General features: G+C 32.9%; 3 protein-coding genes across 3 annotated transcripts; 2 read left to right on the top strand and 1 right to left on the bottom strand.

Annotated features, from left to right (window-relative positions):
• Positions 1–357: 357 nt before the first annotated feature.
• On the bottom strand, positions 358–2,873 carry LOC123898495 (heat shock cognate 70 kDa protein-like). Its single transcript, XM_045949468.1, has 2 exons — positions 2,464–2,873; positions 358–2,307 (listed from the first exon to the last, which is right to left on the bottom strand). Exons 1-2 carry the CDS (start codon positions 2,681–2,683, stop codon positions 671–673), a joined length of 1,857 nt encoding a protein of 618 aa, XP_045805424.1. The 5' UTR covers positions 2,684–2,873; the 3' UTR covers positions 358–670.
• A 4,357-nt stretch (positions 2,874–7,230) lies between these two features.
• On the top strand, positions 7,231–16,904 carry LOC123898225 (30-kDa cleavage and polyadenylation specificity factor 30). Its single transcript, XM_045949126.1, has 7 exons — positions 7,231–7,826; positions 10,047–10,439; positions 11,464–11,626; positions 12,970–13,080; positions 14,283–14,351; positions 15,290–15,376; positions 15,697–16,904. The coding sequence occupies exons 1-7, from the start codon at positions 7,420–7,422 to the stop codon at positions 16,531–16,533; spliced, it is 2,067 nt and encodes a 688-aa protein (XP_045805082.1). The 5' UTR covers positions 7,231–7,419; the 3' UTR covers positions 16,534–16,904.
• A 2,724-nt stretch (positions 16,905–19,628) lies between these two features.
• LOC123895271 (peroxidase A2-like) lies at positions 19,629–21,956 on the top strand. The gene is made up of 4 exons (XM_045945526.1): positions 19,629–19,835; positions 20,736–20,927; positions 21,195–21,360; positions 21,487–21,956. Exons 1-4 carry the CDS (start codon positions 19,629–19,631, stop codon positions 21,954–21,956), a joined length of 1,035 nt encoding a protein of 344 aa, XP_045801482.1.
• The last annotated feature ends 1,373 nt before the right edge of the window (positions 21,957–23,329 follow it).

Here is a 23,329-nt window from a genome sequence, read left to right as displayed (position 1 = left end):
ATTCTGCTATTCAGTACTCGAGCAAAACAAATCAACCAACTGATTATGCAGCAGATTAAGCACTTGGATAATAACCAGCAGATCAAGCAAAGGAAGCCTTTAAGTAAACTAATCAAGTTTTCTTTTGAAAAAAAAAAACTGCAATGAAAACAGAAGTATCAACATCATGGTTTTAGCATACTGTTAATGAATAAATGACAGCAGCAATTTAAGTAGCATGTATACTTTAAATAGTATTGATGCTTGTATTATCATCCTCCATTTCAATTTTAGGACTTGTCAAGAAGCTGTCAAGTATTTTTACATTGGAAAGACATAATCCATTTTTCATCACAATTTCTAACTTCTGAGACCTTAGCTTAAAACTTTAAAACTTCAATATATCAACCAACTGATTACAGCCATTGAAGAAGACTAAAGTAAAAGCCTTTCATATTTGGTTTGCTTTGTAAACTAATAAAATAAAATATAAAATATAAAATAACTGCAACGGAAACAGGAGTACCTACATCACAGTTTCAGCAAGTTGATGCTAGTTTATATAGCTGACTGAAAGTAACAATTTCCACTTTAAACTTCAACAAAACTTACTTAACTACTAGTATTAGATAATGCTGCTAAACAGAAAGACCATGGTTAAAATATCAATACAGAAAAAATAAATAAAAAACTAAATAGTCTTGACTATAATTTGTTCCATCCTACTCTCGAGCCCTTTAAGATGATCCTCCAGAACATCTGCTTCCACCTGCTGGTGATTCACACTAAGCAAATTTGTTGCCACTGTTATTGCAGATTCAATATTCCCAATTTCCTCGGACGAGAGCTTCATATTAACATCCTCCTTCTGTAAAGAAATTTTCATTTTGTAAATGTACTCATCCAATGCATTCACTGCTTTGGCCTTCCTTAGGAATTTCTTGTCTTCAATATGATAATTCTCAGCTTCTTTAATTAACTTTTTTATTTCTTCACTTGACAACCTTTCTTTGTAATTGGTTATGGTAATCTGATTCGAATTTCCAGAAGCATTATTTGTAGCAGAAACTGTCAAAATACCATTTTCATCAATAGCGAAACAAACATCGACAGGGTGGCCACGAGGGGCAGCGGTATGACCAGAAAGATAAAAGGAACCAAGCAAATTGTTGTCACTTGCTCTTGTTCTCTCACCCTCATAAACCTCTATCAAGGATCTGGTTTGGTTATCTACACCTGTACAAAATTGTCCGGTTTTCTTGACAGGAATGGAAGTGTTCCTAGGAATCACCACAGCCATGATATCTCCTACCACCTTCCTACCTAGAGACAAAGGTGTAACATCCTGCAGCACCAACTTGGGAACATTCTTAACGTCTTCACTCAACAAAGCAGCCTGAACAGCTGCCCCATAAGCTACAGCCTCATCAGGGTTAATGTTTTTGCACAGCTCTTTCCCATTGAAAAAGTCTTGTAATAGCTGCTGCACTTTGGGAATCCTAGAAGACCCCCCAACAAGGACGACATCATCTACATTACTCTTGTCCATGTTAGCATCTGTAAGACAACTCTCAACAGTTTTCATACACTCATCGAAAAGATCCATATTTATTTCCTCAAACTTGGCACGATTGATTGGGGAACAAAAATCAATGCCTTCAAATAAAGAATCTATTTCAATAGTGGAGACAACAAGGAACGAAAGTGATCTTTTAGCTCTCTCGCAAGCTGTTCTCAACCTCCTCAAAGCTTTTGGATTTCCACTTATGTCTAGTTTGTTCTTTTTCTTGAACTCTTGTACAAAGTAGTTCACCATTCTATTATCAAAGTCTTCTCCACCAAGGTGAGTGTTTCCTGCAGTTGCAATAACTCGGAAGTTGTTATTTTTAATCGTTAGTAGAGACACATCAAAAGTGCCACCACCAAGATCAAAGACAAAAATATTTCTCTCTTCAGCGCAATCAGTTCTCTTGTCAAGGCCATAAGCAACAGCTGCGGCAGTAGGTTCGTTCACTACCCTCATAACATTGAGGCCAGCAATAGCACCTGCATCTATAGTTGCTTTTCGCTGAGAGTCATTGAAATATGCTGGCACAGTAACAACTGCATTTTTAACCGGGGATTCTAAATATGACTCAGCAATTTCTCGCATCTTTGTGAGTACCATAGATGATACTTCTTCGGCACACATATATTTCTCCTGATCCTTGTACTTAACTGTAATCATGGGTTTGTCATTGACACCGGCAGTGACCTTAAATGGCCACAACATTATATCATCTTGAACCACTTGATCACTAAACTTCCTACCAATTAACCTCTTAGCATCTGAAAATATAACATTACTAACTCACGTGATTAATTTGTTCAGCACGTTTTCATTTTTTAATCATAGTAGAACAATAATAATAATAATAAGTATATAAAGGAAGTGATGTACCCGGGAAAAAAAAGTATATAAAGGAAGTAAAAAATTTAAATTACCAAAGACAGTGTTTTGAGGGTTGAAAGCAGCTTGATTCTTAGCAGCATCACCAATCAACCTTTGATCTTCAGTGAAAGCAACACACGACGGTGTTATTTTGTTTCCTTGATCGTTGTGAATGATCTCAACTCGATAGTGTTGCTCCTGCCATACTGCAACACATGAATACGTTGTGCCAAGGTCTATTCCAACAGCAAGTCCTTCACATTTTTTGACCATGTTTTTTCAAGTAATTGAAATAAGCTCAAAACAGAACTGGGAAGAAATGAGTACAGTTTGAGGAATTTGCTCTTGTTTTGATATTCAAAAGGAAGATATGAAGACAGAGTAGTTGAGTTTGAGATGATAAAGTTGCTGTTTTGGAAAACTGAAGCGTCTCTTCGGTTGTTGTAGTTGTTTTGTACTAATTGGTGTGTACTGTTTCAACTTCCAATACTAATTATGCCAACATTTTTCCAATGCACGGTAGAAGTTACTTCGTTTTGGAAAATGGTATTTAATTATGAAGAACTTTTTTTTTGGTAGTACAAATTATGAAAACCTTTTTATGTAAGCACTAGTATAACTTACCCGTACTATCGCATGGGTTAATGTTCAACGTAAAATATAGATAATTTTTTTTGACACATGAAAAATATGGATTATTAAAATTTTAATATTTCGTGATTTTTTAAATATTTGTAAAATTAATTTTTTATTTAAGGCAATAATTTATTTAAATATGATAAATGATCTAAATTTTTGAGATTTGAAGGAGAAATGATAGAATGGAGAGTGATACTCCACTCTCCGCTCCCAACCCACATGTTATTTTATCAACATGAAAAAAAAATGACTATTTAAATTCTATATTATTATGTAGATGAAGGTCAACATACTTTGAATTTTTTTATTAATATATTATTGTAAATCAGGATATATTTATTATTTTGAATTGTGACCCTTTTAAAAATTAATTCTGCAGTCTACTAAATTGATCTCAAGTGTATACTTGGATAAATGTTAGTGAATTAAAAATCAGATTGTTCTAAGAACAATCTCAGCTGCGTGAGAATTTCAAAGTAACTGTAAATGAAGTGTTTCGTGTGATGCGTGTTTACAGAAAATAAAGAGTTAAAGGTTACAGAGATTCACACACAAAGATTATACTGGTTCACCCAAATCCTGGGCTAGTCCAGTCCCCACGCCTGTGAGTTTTCACTATGATCTCGAGATACTACCGATCTTAAATACAAATCTTCTTTGATCTAAACCAAGATCAAAAACCTTCAATCCCTACAAGCTTGATCTACCTCGGCCTTACAAACTATACAGAGGTGTCACTCAATCAATAGTTACGTATTGACTTGAGTCAATCTTCTTTTTACAGAGGGAATTGTTCCGAATCTAAGCTTACACACAAACTCAAAACTAGTTTGAGAAGCTTATACAAAATACACTCAATACACTCGGTAATATTATGATCCAATAGGTTGATAAAGAGCTGGAGTGTGAGTAGTAAAATTGAGAGACAAAGATACAACCACTTTAAAGTGGGTTATGTTGAAAAGTGGTCTCTTGAGAAATTTGCTTGTAGAAACTCAAAGGTTGTTTGAGAAGTAAATAGAAACACTCGGTAAACTCATAAGTATGACGTGAATGAAGAGTCTGAGTTTGAGTGATGAAAGAAGAGTTTTATGACTTGTAGACAAAAACAAGTAATTGATGATTTGTAGCTTGAACTCTTACTCTTTCTCTTGTATCTGCTTGCCTTTTATAGATGTAACCTTATGTGTGAGTCTTGGCCTTCAAGTATATCAGTTGGAGATCAAAATATAGCCATTACTCAATGCCAAATATGCAGCAGACAACTTTTGCACAAAAACCAGATTCTCTGCTCATTCTTGAATCATTCTTGATCTGAGTTTTGCTTTGATTCACAAGAGTCAAAAAAATGTGAGCTGTTAGCAAGTACAAATGAGTTGTCTCACAAAATAATATGCTTATTCATGACAAGCTAGAAGGAGGAATTGAGTGGCGTGTGGTTTGGGCTGTGACTTGTTACCATTTATGGCTATGGAGAAATAAGGAGACTTTTGATCCAGAATTTGTGAGACCAAGACATGCTGCTCATTACATTTTGCAGGTATGTAGGAAATTATAATAATGCCAAACGGAGCATCTCGGTCATTATGGATAAGCCTAGAATTACTATAAATGTTAAATGGGAAGCCCTGACAACTGATTGGATTTGCTTAAACACGGATGGAGCTATGCAACATGGAATAGCCGGGTGTGGTGGTGTCTTGTGAGATCATTGTGGAACTTGGATTACAGGATTTTCCAAATATATAGGTATCACTTCTGCCTTTAACGCTGAATTATGGGGAGTACATGAAGGGATATGCCTTGCGAAACAAAACGGGTTCAATAATATAGAGCTTCAAATTGATTCTATGATAGTGGTGAGGAATCTCGGTGGTGATAGACTTGGTAGTAGTGGAGGAAGGTGTTTAGTTCGTCGAATACGTAGTTTATTTCAAGAGGGGTGGAATGTTAGAATCCGGCATGTATATCGAGAGACAAATAGAGTTGCAGATGCCTTAGCTGCTTTGGGTTGTCAGCAAGATGCGTTTACTTTATTTGATGCACCTCCGTTAGGAGTAGATCAATTGTGTTCCTTTGATTCTTCGGGAGTTTCTACTCCCCGCATTATTTTAGTGTAATTCCTTTTTGGGCCTAGCCCCTTCTCATTGCAAAAAAAAACTAAACGATGAATCATCATATTTGTTATAAAAATTATTAAATCTTTTTATTTATTTTTTAAATAGTGCGATGAACCATCATATTTGTTTGAAAAAATTATTCAATCTTTTTATTTTCTTAAAAATAGTATAACTTATTTTCACTATAAAAAATATTTAACGATTAAATGAAAAAAATCATTAGTATTTTCATAAAAAATATTCGAAAAATTAAAGCACTAACGTCAGTGGATTTTTTGGGTTGAGTTTGGTTTTACTCGAAACCCGATCTTTTTATGGGTTTTTCATTTTTAAAATTCATATCCATCCAATTATCCGACCCAACCCACTTTTTTTTGGGTTGGATTGGGTGAGTTTAATCTGATTGACCGGATTTACCAAATCCATGTACATCCCTTAAATATGACTATTATAATCATTCATTCTAATTACTAAAGAACATCAACGACGAATTACATATATATGAACACCATATATCAACCGACTATTATATGCATGACTCTTTAATACACTTTCCCCAATTTTTTATCTATTAAATATGACTTTTAGAGTCATGATATATATTAATAAATATAGGATAATTACATATATGAATTAAAGGTAAATGGATAATAAACTGCATCACAAATTCTTTTTGAATGATAAAATCAATCGAAACTTAGAATCAATGATCAAAAGAGGTGTCGTGTCCAGATGTAATGATTACCTATAGTAAAAAACCGATGAATAAACAAATTTAGGGGGGTGTATTGGATTGAGATTTTATGAGACAATTTTTGCAAAAAAAAAATCTTGGTGATTTTATGAGATTTTGTTGGACTATATTAATTTTGTGAGATTTTAGAGACTTTTTTACAATCAAGATTTTTAACACATGATTTGAATGGATTTTGAGAGATTTTTTTTCAAAAGACTTTTTACAATCAAGATTTCATAATACTTTATATATTAGGAAACTTTTGTATATTAGGAAAATTTTAAAAGAATCAATAAATTTTAATAAAAGAAAATATATTTTTTGGGAATCCAATTTTTTTTTTTAAAAAAAAATTTACATTTTTTTACGTATATATTTCTAATAAAGAAAAAACCACTACCACCATTGATGTGAAAAGAAGCAGATGAATGTAACGAAAAAACTTTTGTTGTAAAAAGTTGTAATGAATCAAAAGTTTGTAAAAAAAATATAGAATTTGTTAAAATATTATTTTGCAAAAAAACATATTTGATAGGTAAAGAATAAGAAGAAGAACTGATATAATGATGATGAAAAAAAAAAATCTTGGAGAGTTTGAAAAAGTCTAAAGTCTTTTGGTGAGATTCTTGAAAAAGTGAACAAAGAAAATAAGAAGGGGTGCAGTGATGATGTACTGTGAAAGTACTAATAAAGAAGAAGAAGAAATTTGATACAGTGCACTACAAAAAAAATGATACAGTGATGATGAAAATAAAAAGTCTTGAAGAGTTCAAAAAAGTCTCAAGGCTTTTGGTGAGATTGTTGAAAAAGTCTATCAAGTGTATTTTCAACTAAAAAGTCTCTCAAAATCCATTCCAAAGAAGAATCCATCAAAATCGGTAGACTTTTGAATATCAATAGACATTTTAAAAGTAGTACCAAATCCCAATTGAATACCATAAGATTTTGTTGCCCTGAAAAAAAATCAATCCATCAAAATCGGTAGACTTTTGAATACCGATAGACATTTCAAAAGTAGTACCAAATCCCAATTGAATACCAAAAAATTTTGTTGCCCTGAAAAAAAATCTTGTTTGTCTTAACTGAATACCACAAGATTTATTTAACTTTTGTAAAAGTCTTTGATTGAATACCTCAAGATTTTTTTGTCATAAAAAAATCTTTTAAAATCCCAATCCAATAAAAAAAAAATCCTAATAAAAAAATCCCAAAAAAATCCAATAAAAATAATTTGTACCAAAAAAAAAAGTAAAAGAACAATTAGTCCAAAAAAAAAAAGATAAATATAATGAAATAAAAAAAAAAACATAAAAAGTAAAAAAACTGGAAAAACACAAACAAGTGTTTCACTTTCAGTTCCATCGTTCTATTTTGGTTTTGTGCCGACTTTCACTTAACTCTCTCTGAATCCCGCCGTTAACCTTTCTTTTCCCCTTCAAAATCCCAACAAATTTCTTCCCAACATTTTCCCTTCAAATCCCTAATCCCTTTCCCCCCTTTTTCCTCCCATCCAAATGGAGGATTCCGAAGGAGTCCTCAACTTCGATTTCGAAGGCGGACTCGACGCACAACAACCTCCCGCCGCCATCGCATCCGCCTCCGTTCCCGCCGCACCTTCCGGTCCTATTATCCAACCCGATTCATACTTACCACAACCTTCTAATGCTCCCAATGGTGCTACCAATGCTCCTTCCGTTACTGAACCGGTTTCTGGTAATGTTCCTGGAAGACGAAGCTTCCGGCAAACGGTTTGTCGTCACTGGCTTCGTAGTTTGTGTATGAAAGGTGAAGCGTGTGGATTCTTGCATCAGTATGATAAGGCTCGGATGCCGGTGTGTCGGTTTTTTCGATTGTATGGAGAGTGTCGTGAGCAAGATTGTGTTTATAAGCATACTAATGAAGATATCAAGGAGTGTAACATGTATGTATTTTTTGTATATTTTTATTGTATATTGTATGTATATATGTATGTATGTATATTGTATGTATATGTGTATATATATGTGATACCTTCCAATTTAGGGTGTGGATTATGTGATGATTAATTCTTGGTCTTTTTTGTTTTTGTTGCATAAATTGAGATTTGATTGTGTTTGTGTGTGTGTGTTTTTGATGTGTTATTGAAGATTGTTTGTTTGTGATGTTGCTTTTGATTGAGTTTAGGGTCTGTTTGGATAAACAGCTTATAACACAAGCGCTTATTTATGTAATAAGGTTATATAAGCATTTTTATGGCAAAAGATAACATGAAGATAAATTGTTTTTATATATGCTATGGGCTATTTTCACAAGTTATAGTAGAGAACTTATGGAAATAAGTTGAAAAAAAACTTATGAAAATTGCAATAAGCTGTTTTTATAAGTTCTCTCAAATAGTCTCAAAAAATTTATGCCAGTAGATAAGCTCAAATAAGCCGATCCAAACAGGTCCGGTGGATTAGTGATTAGTTGTCATGGTTATAGGTTATGTGATAAAGGATTCCATGCTCTTTAAGGGATATGTGCAATGATGTTTCAAATTTCTATAATGTTTTATTTTGCACAATTATATATTTCTTGTGATATACACTAGGGCTTTTCGATTTAGATGAAAGGATGGTATTGGATGTTGGATTGAATCTTATTTTGCATTTTTGCTTTGTTTTTGAGTTGGTTCTGGTCCTTTTTTTTCTCCGGGTTATGAAATTGTTAAATTATAGTGTTGGGGTTTTAAGTTGATGCTAGTATTCAACTTATGTATCTAGAAAGGTAGGGTTAGATCGGTGAAAGTTGGCATCATAGAAAGAGGATAGTGAAAAGAAGGATAGTAAGATGCTCTGAGTGTACCGAAAAAGAAGGTAGGGTACGGTACCACTATTAAGATGTTCCGAGGGTCGTAGCTTGCTGTCCAATAATTTGTTGATTATATATTCTACCGAACTTGCTCATCTGGCTAGCCTACTAACCTTTTTATATCCATTCATTTTGTTCTTCCCAAATTATTGGCAATTTGATCACTAGATGACTGTCACCATTCTCTGTATAATTACAATCATCTAATTTTTGAGAAAAAAATGTTAATATTTTCCAATTGGATATTCCAAAACCAAGTTCTACTTTTTATTTTCTATTGTACTTTCTACATATGCTGGTGAATTGAATTTTGAATACTAACAGAGAAGTAAAATGTATGCTGGTGATTGGATAAATGATAGATATCAATTAATAACCTCCGTCTATGTCTTTTTTTGCTGAAGAACTTAAGTAAGTGAGGTGGGAAATAGTCTGGTGGATGATCTCATTTGACGACATTCTCACACGCCCCCTAGTGACAACTAAGCTATACTGCAAGCTTGCTGGCGAGTTAAGTCATTATTTAAATAGAGCTAAGTTGTTTTCTCTGTCCATAAAAGTTGTTTTCACCTCCCGTGTTGATAGATCACAACTGGAAATAGGTGGTCATCATGGTCTGTAGAAAGTGTAATATTTTCACTGCCTGATAGTTTTGTAAGTTTGGACTGATCAACGGGGTCTCAAAAAATAGTGAATATACCGAGAGATCAAAATGTTCAGCACTTCTGTTCTTTTTCTTGATCAAACATCTACTGGACTATTTGAAATGATCTCTTTGGCATATTTTCTGAGCAGCGAGTTGACTCATAACAGTTGGCAGAGCTTCCTGAGGCATTTCAGGGGTTTTGGGAGATGAAATATGGGTAAGATTCTGTGGATGTGTGTGATAGTTTGGATTGGTGAATTTCACCGGAGGGAGTGAGTTGTTGCAAAGAAGTTTCTACCTTATCTGTTAATGGTATAGCATCACATCTTGGCATCATAATGATGTTCTGGTAATGATTTATAGGGAGGTGTCATTTTTGTTGATATTCTAAGAGATTGGAATGACTTCTTTGTTTAATATGCTTGGATTATGTATCCTCTTATATTTTATGCTTGTCAGTGTTGTCTAAGAGGGTTCACTATTCTACTTTTGTTTCATTTATGTAATACTCATGCACTCTTCTGTGAACAGTTTTCGTTTTATCAAAGATAAATGCTCTTGTTCCATGTTTGATCAGTTATATCTGTCTTTAATTTCTTCACAATATATAAAATGAGATTATCGAGTTGTACGATTATAATTTTGATATTTCTTCTTCTGCAGGTACAAGTTAGGATTTTGTCCTAATGGGCCTGATTGTCGATACAGGCATGCAAAATCTCCTGGACCTCCGCCTCCGATTGAAGAGGTCCTTCAAAAGATCCAACATTTATATTCTTACAACTATAACAATTCTCACAAATTTATCCAACAAAGGGGTTCTAATTATAATACTCAACAAGCTGATAAGCCTCAGTTTCCTCAAGGAATTAATTCTGCAAACCAAGGTGCGGTTGCAAAACCATTAGCTTCAGAGTCTGGAAATGTCCAGCAGCAGCAACAAGTTCAACAACAGTCTCAGCCGCAGGTTAGCCAGAACCAAGTGCAAAATCTTGCTAATGGCCAACCCATTCAAGCCAATCGAACGTCAACCCCTTTACCTCAAGGAGTATCTAGGTGTGTTGGAGTCTTGTAGTTTTCAGTTGGCCTTGATAAATTATGTTTTCAGTATGCTTATAGTTACATAAATATTAAATAATACAAGCAAATCACACATTTAAGTATCTTATGTTTGGGATATGATACCAACATTTGCCTTATGTAATTACTTTATCTTAAGAATGCGTCTGTCCTCTTGGCAGTCTACACATATATTTAATGTTATATGATGTTGGCTGTTAAAATTACCCGTTTTTTTGCGTATTTTGCACCGCTAATTTTGACTTTGAAAAATTAAAACCGTGTTTGAAATCAAGGTCGAAACCCATCCATCGCGTGGCCAAGTTGAAGGTCGAGGACCTAACTTACTATGGTGAAGTCCTTGGGATGCGGTTTTTCCTTGCAAACAAACATACACTTAAATGACACTTGAGCTTAATTAGAAGACCTATACAAAATCTTTAGTGTGGTATCTAATTCATCTTAGAAATATGGTTCCTGGATAAGCCGATCGTCAAGTTCTTCTTATTATTATTAAGAATTGTCAGGCAGCTTTTACAGTCCATAACGTACAAAATGAAGATTTAAAGTTTGACTTGAAGAATTATCAAAAAAAGAAAAGAAAAGTAGAAATAAGTTTTTGACTTGAATCAAGTGAGAAGAATTTCTTTTCTTTTTATTAAATCGAACTGTTTTGAACATTAAAAGAAGAAAATGTGGGAATATCTTCTTAACTTAGATATTAATTCTTTTCTTTGTTATTAAAATTATAACTTTTCTCTGCTTTCTTGTTTGTGATCAAGTTCTCTTCACTTACTCACACAAATAAAGACTTGGTATTGATCTTATGTTTGACTGTGCTTTAGTATTACCTGCTGCATGATTCTAATTAGGTGACGATTACTAAATGATATTAGTACACTATGATGAGGTCTAGAATTTTAAAGATGGATAAGTTGTCATGAGTGCTTTGTGTTCAAATTTTAGTTACAACTTTCTTTCCCATATTTATGAAACTTATAAACTTTTCTAAAAACCTTAGGTATTTTATTGTTAAGAGTTGCAATCGTGAAAATTTGGAGTTATCTGTTCAACAAGGAGTATGGGCAACTCAAAGGAGCAATGAATCAAAACTAAATGAAGCATTTGACTCTGTGGAAAATGTGATATTGGTTTTCTCAGTCAACCGTACTCGACACTTCCAGGTATGTTTGGAATTTTCCCTCCCTCTTGGCTACACATGTTAAATTTTATGGATTTAAGTTTAAGCCAATGATTTCTTTGCTATCCAATGGACTGTGGAAATGAAAATATTCAGCACCTCCTTAAAATGTAGGATGCATCTAGACTTGTTTGATTTGATTATTAAGGTGGGAAAATTAATGGATAGACGAGTCTTGGGGACTTACTATTAGCTTGATTCTTGACCAAGGAACCCCATTCCATTGTCATCTTTAATTAATTTTCTAGGTCAGTAATTATAAATGATTTGACAAACTTTCATATTTAATATCACGACTAAACCATGTTGCCTTTCTGGAGCTTATGTTTTAGATCTTTGCACTGCACTGCCTTTTAGTGTAATGTACATCCATGAAAGCTAGTTGGTACTGTTTATTATTGTCAGAAACCTCAATTATTTGACTTTAGTTATGGGTTCTTTGACATTCCTTATCAAGAGTTGTTATTGTCCTTCTCTCTCTCTCTCTCTCTCTCTCTCTCTCTCTCTAAATATTCAATGGCATATCAAGGTCTCTCTGCTGATAGAACATGCAATAAATCTCAAAAGTTGCTTTTGTTTAGATTTGGAGCCTTTTAGGAGCAACTCAATTATTTAGTTTTTGTATTTACTAACACCAGTAGTATTTTCTATATAAATCCTGAGTATTTTACCTTGCTTATGTTCGGCCCAATATCTTTTCTACGCTCTACCTGACTAATGGGCATATCGGCTTACAATGAAATATAAAATTCCTTCATCTTTTAGTGACCTGTATTGCTGTTTCTAGTAGTGTTTCAACATCAATTGACCCAAATGTTCATGTCGCGTTCTTTAATTTATTGTCATCATTATATTATTATTAAATTGAAGCTTTTCATAACAGTTTCTTATAAGAAGTGGAACTTAGTAACATGCTAATATTTGAGATAAGTTAATCATAATGATTAGTGGGAGAAGTGGAAGTAATTGATTTTGCTTCTTTCATTTTGTTGTGATGTTTAAACCTGGTGTTTTATTATGCATGAGAAGAAATGCATCAACCCGATTAATTATGTATTGTTGCTTGTTTGTTAAATGATCTTTTGGTGATAGTTTAACAAGACAAGAGGGATACCATAGAATTTTCAAATATTCATTATATGTACTTAATAGGTTACTTGAATAATTTACGAACATCTTATGTTTCACTAAGATGCTCTGCCCCACCGGCATTTAACACTTAATGATTTGAGGAGTTAGTATTTTTCAAGTGAAAAAGAACTATTGGGCGACTTTTCTTTTGCTGTGGCAAAGCCAGTGGACTTAAACCTTTCTATTTTTTGGCAGGGCTGTGCAAAGATGACATCCAGAATTGGTGGTTCTGTTGCTGGGGGAAACTGGAAATATGCTCATGGAACGGCACATTATGGGCGGAATTTCTCTGTTAAATGGTTGAAGGTACAAAAACTCTTCCATTAACTACCCTAGTTTATTTATCTCAGGGATAGCGAGAATCCCCAAGTTGAAGCTAAACATACTGCAAAAGCATAGACTGTAGGAAAAGGAAAACTAAAACTAAAATTACAAATTGCTATGCTTCAGAAACTATTAAATTAATTACGTTATTCATTTTGGTTGCGATATAATATTTGGAGGGTCTACTTTTTTTGAACTTTGATTTCCAATTGACTTTCTAAAGATGCTCAATGTTATCTTTGAAGAATTTTTTTATTGAGAAAGCTGCTTTACTGACATCTAGCAATTGCTATTTTCCTCTTATATCCAGATGTTGCAATTGATTCTCATAACTGCTTTCAGATCCCCCTCCCCCATTCATAGTTCAAACCTCTACCAAATCAATAATCCCATATCAACCATTCTCTATATCACAAAATGGTCATACAATAACTGCCTTTATCTCTGGTTAATACTTAATATCATCAGAAACTACTTTATTCTGTCGGGACCTTGGTCAACAATTTTGCAACAAAAATCTCACTTCTCTATTCTTTTCCAATCTCTCTTTTGGCAACTTGTTACTACTACAATTTCTTACAATTACAATGTCATAGAATCTTCAATCTAGTATGGTCACATCTTGTTATTACATTTTTTTATAAGGAGAATGTCGTAGAATCTAGTATGGCCCCATTACTTTGTCATTCAGTTTTTTATTTATTTATTTATTTATTTTTTTTATCTTTTTGTGGCCCATAGCTATCCATATTATGAAAGTAGTAATTTTAAGAGTGATGTTTGATTGCAAGTTTCATTTGACTTTGACATTTTGCGAAGACGAAACAAATGTGCTCTGTTCATTAGTTTGGTTGAGAAATAAGGTTCAACTTTTCATCTAAAAAGAACAAAAAGAAGCTTAGTGTTTTAATTTTTGTTTCGGTGGTTTCAGTTTTTGTATTTCTTCTTATTTGATTGCAACAGGAAGAAATATATATATTTTTATAGTATCTCATTGAACCCAAACTGCTGTTTAAGTAATAGCGTGTTTTTTAAGTTGTTTAGCTTTATTAATGCTTGTGTGTCTTAGTGTTGGTAACGGGGATAAATTTCTCCATGAACCATTATCGAAAACTGGATAGTGATGTGTGATTTATTTTTTACATAACAATAATAATCTGTCTAATTGTGTTTCTTATTTGCAGTTATGTGAACTTTCATTCCACAAAACACGCCATTTGAGAAATCCATACAATGAGAACTTACCAGTGAAGGTATTACCTTTTCCATTTACTCTCGCTGTTTAGTGGTTTCTTATACACTAAAATTGTTATTTGATGTCCCTTCCATGTTGATTATAGCAAGGATTGAATCCATCTGGGTGTTGATGTGATGCTTATAAAATTGTTGTTGGATCCACCTTTACCTATAGCTGTGCTTTGAAAATTGTTGTTGGATCCACCTTTACCTATAGCTGTACTTTGACTTTTACCCGACTTTCTTGGTAATGTTCAATCTGTTACTGCTTGGTTCTTTCGGGAGGCTTTTCTACATCACCAGTTTTCTAAAAAAGCATACCATATAAACATGTGTGGTCTTTTGTCACTTGTGAGTTGTGACCATTGGTAGTGATCAATATTAACTGGTTGACATTTAACATGCTGAGAGTTGATATAAATCTGGTAACAGCTTTCAGTCAGCGAAATCCACTGGTTTTCTAATGTTGGGGCATAGTGTTTATTTCTAGCTTAACAGTGAATGCATGATATTATAACTGTTTCTATTTTTACTGTTTCCTATTTTTACTCAGTTAGATATGAAATCATTTGTCTTTATCGAACAGTTTTAGTCTTAATCCAACAACTTTAGGGTTTTCTTGGTTTGGGAAAACAACTTTTCTTTTCATTTTTAACCGTATAACTGTTTCCTGCACTCAATGATTACTCTGGAAACAATGAGCACTTCTATTTTCACCATTTCTAGTACAAGTCTTTGAAAACAAGAACCAAAGTGAAGACATGAAACAGTTTTGCAATTAAAAGTGAAAACAAAAACTAAAAACAGAAAAAGGTTTGCTCAAACTGAAAGACAAACTTCTGTAGTTGTGAACCTAGTTTGTTGATTCACAACATGGTATAAATTCTATTATTTGAAAAAGTAGGTTCTTGACAATTAGTAATTACTAAATATTCTGTTGGTTATGTAATTGCAGATAAGCAGAGATTGTCAGGAGCTGGAACCTTCAATCGGTGAGCAGTTGGCATCCTTGCTGTATACTGAGCCGGATAGCGAACTTATGGTATGTTCTCCTTTGAGTCATCGTCATTATCTTTTACATAAATATGTGTTCCAAGTCCAATGTAGATGATTCAATCTCCTTTAGAGTATTCCGCAAGGCTTGAATAATGTTTTTCTCTGAGTATCTTTTGTTTAATGTTTCATTGGATTATGTGTTAAACCATGTTCAAACCAACAGCCAATATTTGGTTTCATGCATGTGTCAATTATCTGTTAATAGTTGCCTATTTTAATGAATAGATTTGTTTGGACACATAAAATCATTGCAATGTAATCTTTCAAGAATCAGATTAATCTCGGTTTTCTTTCTCGTCTTTACAGGCTATCTCAATTGCAGCAGAGTCTAAACGAGAAGAAGAGAAAGCAAAGGGAGTGAATCCAGATAATGGAGGAGAAAATCCAGACATTGTCCCATTTGAAGACAACGAAGAAGAGGAAGAGGAAGAAAGTGATGAAGAGGATGAGAGCTTTGGTCAAGCTGTAGGACCAGCTGTCCAAGGAAGAGGTAGGGGAAGAGGAATGATGTGGCCTCCCCACATGCATATGGGGCGTGGAGCCAGACCCATGCATGGAATGCAAGGTTTTAACCCTGTAATGATGGGCGATGGATTATCCTACGGGCCTGGTGGGCCTGATGGTTTTGGTATGCCAGATCTTTTTGGCATGGGTCCCCGAGGTTTTGGTCCATATGGTCCTAGGTTCTCTGGTGATTTTGGAGGCCCCCCAGCTGCCATGATGTTCCGAGGACGACCCTCACAACCTGGGATGTTTCCAGGTGGTGGATTTGGGATGATGATGAATCCTGGACGCGGTCCCTTTATGGGGGGAATGGGGGTTCCAGGTCCGAACGGACCAAGAGGTGGTAGGCCAGTCAATATGCCTCCGATGTTTCCACCACCTCCGCCTCCACCACAAAATATGAACCGCCCTAAAAGAGATCAAAGAACAAGTGACCGGAATGATAGGTTCGGTTCAGGACCAGATCAAGGTAAGAGTCAAGACATGCTCAGTCAAAGTGGGGGTCCTGATGATGACATGCAGTATCAACAAGGATATAAGTCACAGCAGGATGAAAGGAACGACGATAGTGAAAGTGAAGATGAGGCACCTAGGCGGTCAAGACACGGAGAGGGAAAAAAACGAAAAGGCGAAGCTTAGAAGATGTACAACACAAATTCTAATAACTAGAGCATGTGCTTTCACCAAGCACAACATAATGATGATCCACTAACCAGTATGGCCTGTTTTCAATGTTATTTCCTATCAAAATGATAATAAGATAATTAGATCGGTTTGTATGAGTTCATTTTTTTTTCTTTTAGAAGAGACTTGGGGATTGGGTGCTACATGAAAGGAAATTGAGATTCTGTTCATTGGTATTGTAATTTACCATCATTGCACATTTATTGTTATGTATTGAGATCAAAATGAAAATTAGTAGGCTTCACGAATGTATACTAATGTATTTGTAAAGTGATTGTAACATTAGAGTCCTAAATGAAAAAGGTGATATATTTTTTACTTTACAATGAATATTGTTTATGGCACTGATTAAGGTCTAATTGTTGTCTCGATAACCGATAGCTATTCTATATATCTTTAAAACATAACTAATATTTTGACCAAGTAGACGCCTACGGAAATCTTGCAAAGATGCGGAGTGAGTACTTCAGGTCTCAACCTAGTTTAACCTCAACCTTTTCGACTAGTGTGTTAGGTGTTTCCTTTATATGGGTGTAGTTTTTTCTTTCTTACACGTAACCAAAAAAAAGTCTTATTCATAACAAACCAACCAACATTGCATTGGTATAAGTGGAATTGAATTCGTATTCTTCAAACAATGTCTTGAGTTCAAGTTTTAAAGATGAAGAATTTTAGTCGGTAAGAGAGGTTTTACTAAAAGTGGTCAACCAAATTCTCCAACGGAGATTGATCATAATATAACTAGTGGATATTTTAATTTGCACCAAAAACTGAAAAACATAGTTACAAAAGAAATCCATAACTAATAAAAAAACTAGAAAAGTAAACATAAATTTATAGGGGTTTAGAATATATTGCCACTTGAAGTAAAAGAGTGTCTAGTAGGTATGCCATTTTTTTTATACACAACTTGGTTCCCCCTCCCAAATATATTTGGGTTTGTGTGAACAAGGTCTAGCCTAATTAAAAATCCACACTTCTTTCTATTTCTTAAGTTGAATAAAATCCACACTACAATTGTCATAGAATAAATTATTATAAAGCCACTAATTTTGAAGAACGTACCAAATACAATATTATTTTTCAACTATGAAACATCTATATCATTGCCACGATAAAAAATTATTGATAATGTCGGTCAAACGATTGTTATACAAAATCTAGAGATAAATCCCATTAAAGGATTAATCAATGTGAAACTTTAAATTTTCAACACTCAGATAAAACTTGGTGTACATGTATGAACTTGTCCAATACGTCTTCAATTTTTATCATCATAATATTTTGTTTTTATGTGAAGAAATCTAACAAGCTTAATTTTGTTGAAGAATAATGTTAACCACACGCTAAACTATATTTTATAAATGAGCATAAGGACAATTCAACAAACTTATTCCTAATCTTGTCTTCCTACTATACTAATATTTATTTTTTGTTACATTCTACTATAATAATATGAAGTTATATATAAACCTTCAAATTTATACTTTAAAATTATGCTGGTATATACTGTGTTAATATATTTTTTAATATTAGTAGTATATATTTTAGTTTATTCAAAACAAATATTATCACTATTACTTATAAAAAAAATTAAAACTAAATTAATTAATCAATAAAACTATTTAATATTGCCCACTCATTTTCTTTTAAGAAAGACAGGCTTCATGATAACTAATTTTTTGCAGAATTAATTTTCTTTTAATTCTTTTAAAAAATTAACAAGTTGATATTTTAAATATTTGAGTGATTATTTTAGTGACCGGCCAGCTCTTTTAAAAAGACTAAATATAGTGATAATGTGTGTATAATTTTTAAGGATGGACATGGAAATTTACTCTTTATGTGTTGGGCAATAAACACATGCCAAAGATTAACTCCATACGCCCAAGGATCTTAATTTAGATAGAAAACACATGAACTCGATCACCACAAAGAATACAATAGAAAACATAAAGTATTATAAGCATACCACATTTTCTTAAAATAATTTGTAAGTGACTTTCATTAATATGGCATAATAGATACTCATTTCATAAGTAAATTATTTGACATTTTTTTTCTCAAATCCATAAATCGTAGCTCAACTAGTAGAAATATTGAAATTGTTAGGTTGGACGTTGTTCCGTTCCACCTTCAAGTGCACTACACGTACTACGTTCCGAGGTATTGTCCATTTTGGACCGCATGTAAGCCCTCACAGTTTTGTCTTGTAAAAGGTGCCTCAGTGGTTTAAGATGTGTGTGTTGTATATAAACTATCTTTAACCTCGATTTCCAAGCGATGTGAGACTTTTTAGTTGTACCAGAACAATTGCATCCTAGTAAAGACTAAGGGGCTAGAGGGCATGTGGCATCTACCCCCTCCTTCTAGCGCCAATGTTCCATTCCACCCTCAAGTGCGCCACACCACGTTCTGAGGTATATTGTCCGCTTTGAGCCGCATATGAGCCCTCACGGTTTTGTCTCTTGTAAATGGCGCCTTTAAGGTGTGTGAGTGTTAATTATATATAAACTTCCCTTAGCCTCAATTCCCAAGCAATGTGGAACTTTGTAGGTCTACCGAAACAAATGTCATGACCGGAATTCGAACCTCAGTCTCTCCATTTTGTGTGTGTGTGAGAGAGTTTCTAATTGTTTGCCATTTCGTCTAATTAATCTAAGACATAGAAGACTTTAAGACGTAAAACACATCCATAAAGAAATTTATATTTATCTTTCTCTAAAATCGCATTAATGGGAATCAGACCATATATATAGATATCAACCGATTCATAAATTAACACATTGATTTATGAATTGATATTTTTGTTTTCTTGTATAACTAACCTTACACAAAAAAATATAGTTGTTAGTTAAAATAAGATTGTTTTTAATGGTATACAATTTTGTTATAAAAAGTTAATCCGGCCAAAATATTTACAGGATCTCCAATTTTGACAAGAAATTAAGTTAACCACCTCAATTTGTGACTATAAATAAAGACTCTTGATGATAAGTTCTTAATTAAAACAAACTTAATTAGAGTTTATTAAGATCACAATGCAAAAGATGAGTCCCATGCATGTTATAGGTGTGGCATTTTGGTGTGCAATTGTGATACATGTAGGGTATGCTCAGCTTAATCCTTGGTTCTATAGGGAAACATGTCCATATTTGTACACTATTGTGCTTAGAGTTATATTTGATGCTTCCCTCACTGATCCACGTATAGGTGCAAGTCTCATCAGACTCCATTTTCATGATTGCTTTGTTCAAGTATGTTATTATTAATTATTACTTTTGTTCATCCATATATAATTCACTTTTTTTCTTCTTCTTTTTCTTCTTATATGTTGATGAATCCTTATAAATGCTTATAAATGAAGATTGAAAACTGCTCTTTAGCCTCTTAAATATGTTCACATAATTCCTCAAACTTTTAAAATATATATAGGATCCGACTCTAAGAGGTGAAATTTCTAACCACTAGAAAATTTGATAAAAAAAAATAATTTAACTCTAACTTTTCAACTTCCAATATAAATTATTGGGTACATTTGAAAGAAAAAAAATTCACCTAGAATATAGAAAGAATACGAGTAGAACGAAAAAGAATAAGTTCCATTTTGAATGTTTAGCTTATATATATATATATATATATATATATATATATATATATATATATATACAAAAAAAATATTTAGAATAGGATCCGTGAATCATTTTTTCAATCATTCATTGAATGATAAATAACCACAAACGACGGTATCTAAAATGACTGGAAAACATAAACTTCATCATATTTTATATACAGGGACTGAGGTTCGAATCCGGACACCCCACTTTCCACCTTTAGCCACTAGTTTACCTGACAATTTTTTATTTATTTTTGCATATAATGGCGTATATTTAGCGACAAAATAATTAATGATATGTTGGTAATAAAATAATTTATTTAGTTGAAAATTTTGAAAAATAAACTTATAATAAGGGATAATTTTATGACAAAATTAGAAAAGAATTTCACGTTTTTCCTCTCTAAATTTCTCTCGCGCTAATTCATATTTTTTAGCAGTGAATTGTCAAGATTAATACTCTGTGTAATTAGTCTTATTTGCTAACAAAATATATTGAAGTATAGAAATCTTTGCATATTATTTATGTTTGTGATTACAGGGTTGCGATGGATCAGTTTTATTGAACAACACTCGTAGAATAGTAAGTGAGCAACAAGCACGTCCAAATATAAACTCAATAAGAGGTTTGGATGTTGTCAATAACATCAAGACAGCAGTGGAACATGCATGTCCTGCTACCGTCTCTTGTGCCGATATTCTTGCTATCGCAGCTGAAGTTGCTTCTGTTCTGGTATATCTTATTTATTTTTAATATGAACTTTTTTTAGTCAAGTATTTCGGCCATTAACCATTTGCTTCTGGGTTCAACCCCTAGCCGAAAAACAGTTATTAGGAGAGATCAACCCCTTAAATAGATCTGACAGTTGTTATGATAGAATGAAAAAAATTGAACTATTTGCTATCCCCCGAAAAATTGCAGCATTTATAATGTCACTTTTATATTTCCTTCACAAATATTCATCTTAAAGTTGTAATGTATATATTTGTCTATGAACAGGGAGGAGGTCCCTCATGGCCAATTCCTTTGGGAAGAAGGGATAGTTTAACGGCAAATCGAGCCCTTGCAAATCGAAACCTTCCGGCACCAACCTTAACATTGAATCAACTTAAAGCTTCATTTCGTGTTCAAGGTCTTAACACTAGAGATTTAGTTACACTCTCAGGTATAATCAATTTCATATTTACCTAATTTGAATCCTTCAATAATTTTTGTTGAAATAGTTAAACTCGTCGAAATATTACATATCATGTAACCTAATTTGAATCCTACAATAATATTTTGTATACAGGTGCTCATACATTTGGAAGAGCTCATTGCAACACATTCATTCAACGTCTATACAATTTTAGCAACACTGGAAATCCTGATCCAACACTAAACACAAATTACTTACAAACATTGCGACGATTATGTCCCCGAAATACAACATTGAACAATCTCAACAATTTAGACCTTACCACACCAAATCAATTTGACAACAGATATTATTCCAATCTTCAAAACCACAAAGGCTTACTTCAAACTGACCAAGAGCTATTCTCTACTCCTAATGCAGATACAATTAATATTGTCAATAGCTTTAGTAATAACCAAGCTTTTTTCTTTGAAAATTTTAGGGTTTCAATGATTAAAATGGGATATATTGGTGTGTTAACTGGTAATAAAGGGGAAATTAGGAAACATTGTAATTTTGTGAATGGTGATTACTCTCAATTAGTTGGTGGTGCATCAAAAGGTTCAAAAGATGGGCTTTCTTAAGCTCACTCTAAATAAGTTAATTTGGATGTGATTAAAAGGGTAAATTAATATTGTAAAAAAAAAGAGGGTAAATTAATATTGTAAGCTACTTACTTTACTAAAATAAAACAAGAGTGTGCATGTCAATATGATTATGTCATGTACCTCTTACCTATGGTCATTTTACTTTTAAATCTCAATCTCTCTATGTAACATAATTTCTAAGTTCAACATGTATACCATTTCATATACAAAGTTTGTAAGATGAATCTTGATGTAAAGAGTATTTTTAGAATGATAGACATGTCTTATTTTTTATTTAATTCATATTATATTACATCAATAAGTAAAATAGATTTCTCCATCTTGTGGGCTGTTTGTTAATCCCATTTAGGGTTAGACTCAATTTCTCTGTTTTATTTTTCATTTATTTTTTTTTGTTTTTTTTTTCACTTTAATTGGGTAAAGCATATCAGATTTGTAAAAGAAGATTTCTTTCCCCACCCTCCCGTGTTTCTTTTCTACACCCATTTTGAAAAAAAAACTTCGGAATGTGTTTTTTGAATTTTTCCCGAATTTGAACTATAAAAACTTCGAAAAATGTGTTCCAAAGTTTTTATACAAGCGCAAAAATGAAAAAATGGAGGATAGAAAAGAAACACGGGGTGTGAGAAGAGAAAAATTCTTTGGAAAATAAGAGAGCCCAATAGATTTTTGTAGGAAGAGAATTTGGATTGCGCTTTATGTTAGTAATTTGGCAAGCCCAATACATATTTTTTTGATTAATCAACTAACTAATTTTTTCATGATAATATTCTCAAAAAACAAACAAAATTAGCAATAATATCAACATTTTTTAAAGAATGATAACAATATTAACATATATAGTTTTAAGTCTTAACCATATTGATTTACTTAGTATTTGTGAAAATATTTTCTATTTTTATTTTTAAAAATTTGTGTTAGGTTTTGATAAAAAGGAGAAATTAAACTTTTAAATTGAATTATTGAGATGGAGAAAAAACAAATGGTAGTTAAAATTGATGAATTGTATTAATTCAATTAAATATTAATTCATCATACATTGTACATTGTATATCCTTTCCTTATTTCTATTCAATGAGATGCAGATGGGATCTTGAAAGGACAAGATAACGAGCTATTTTAGAAGGAAATTATTAAACTTCTATGATAAATATTATTTATGTCGTAGCATCTCAGTTTAACAGCTCTTTTAACTATTTCTTTTTGTCTTCTAGCTTAAACAAAAAAGTCGTCTAGCTAGACTTTTACTTAGTAATAATCAAAGACTTCATGGATAAAATATTAAAAGTAGATTAGATATATTGTTGCTCATACTCTTGCTCGGGCGGCCAATTTTTAGACTAATTTTT

Source organism: Trifolium pratense, linkage group LG7 (genome assembly GCF_020283565.1).
Source record: "Trifolium pratense cultivar HEN17-A07 linkage group LG7, ARS_RC_1.1, whole genome shotgun sequence".
NCBI classification, from domain to species: Eukaryota; Viridiplantae; Streptophyta; class Magnoliopsida; order Fabales; family Fabaceae; genus Trifolium; species Trifolium pratense.
This window is presented reverse-complemented; position numbering and strand designations above follow the sequence as displayed.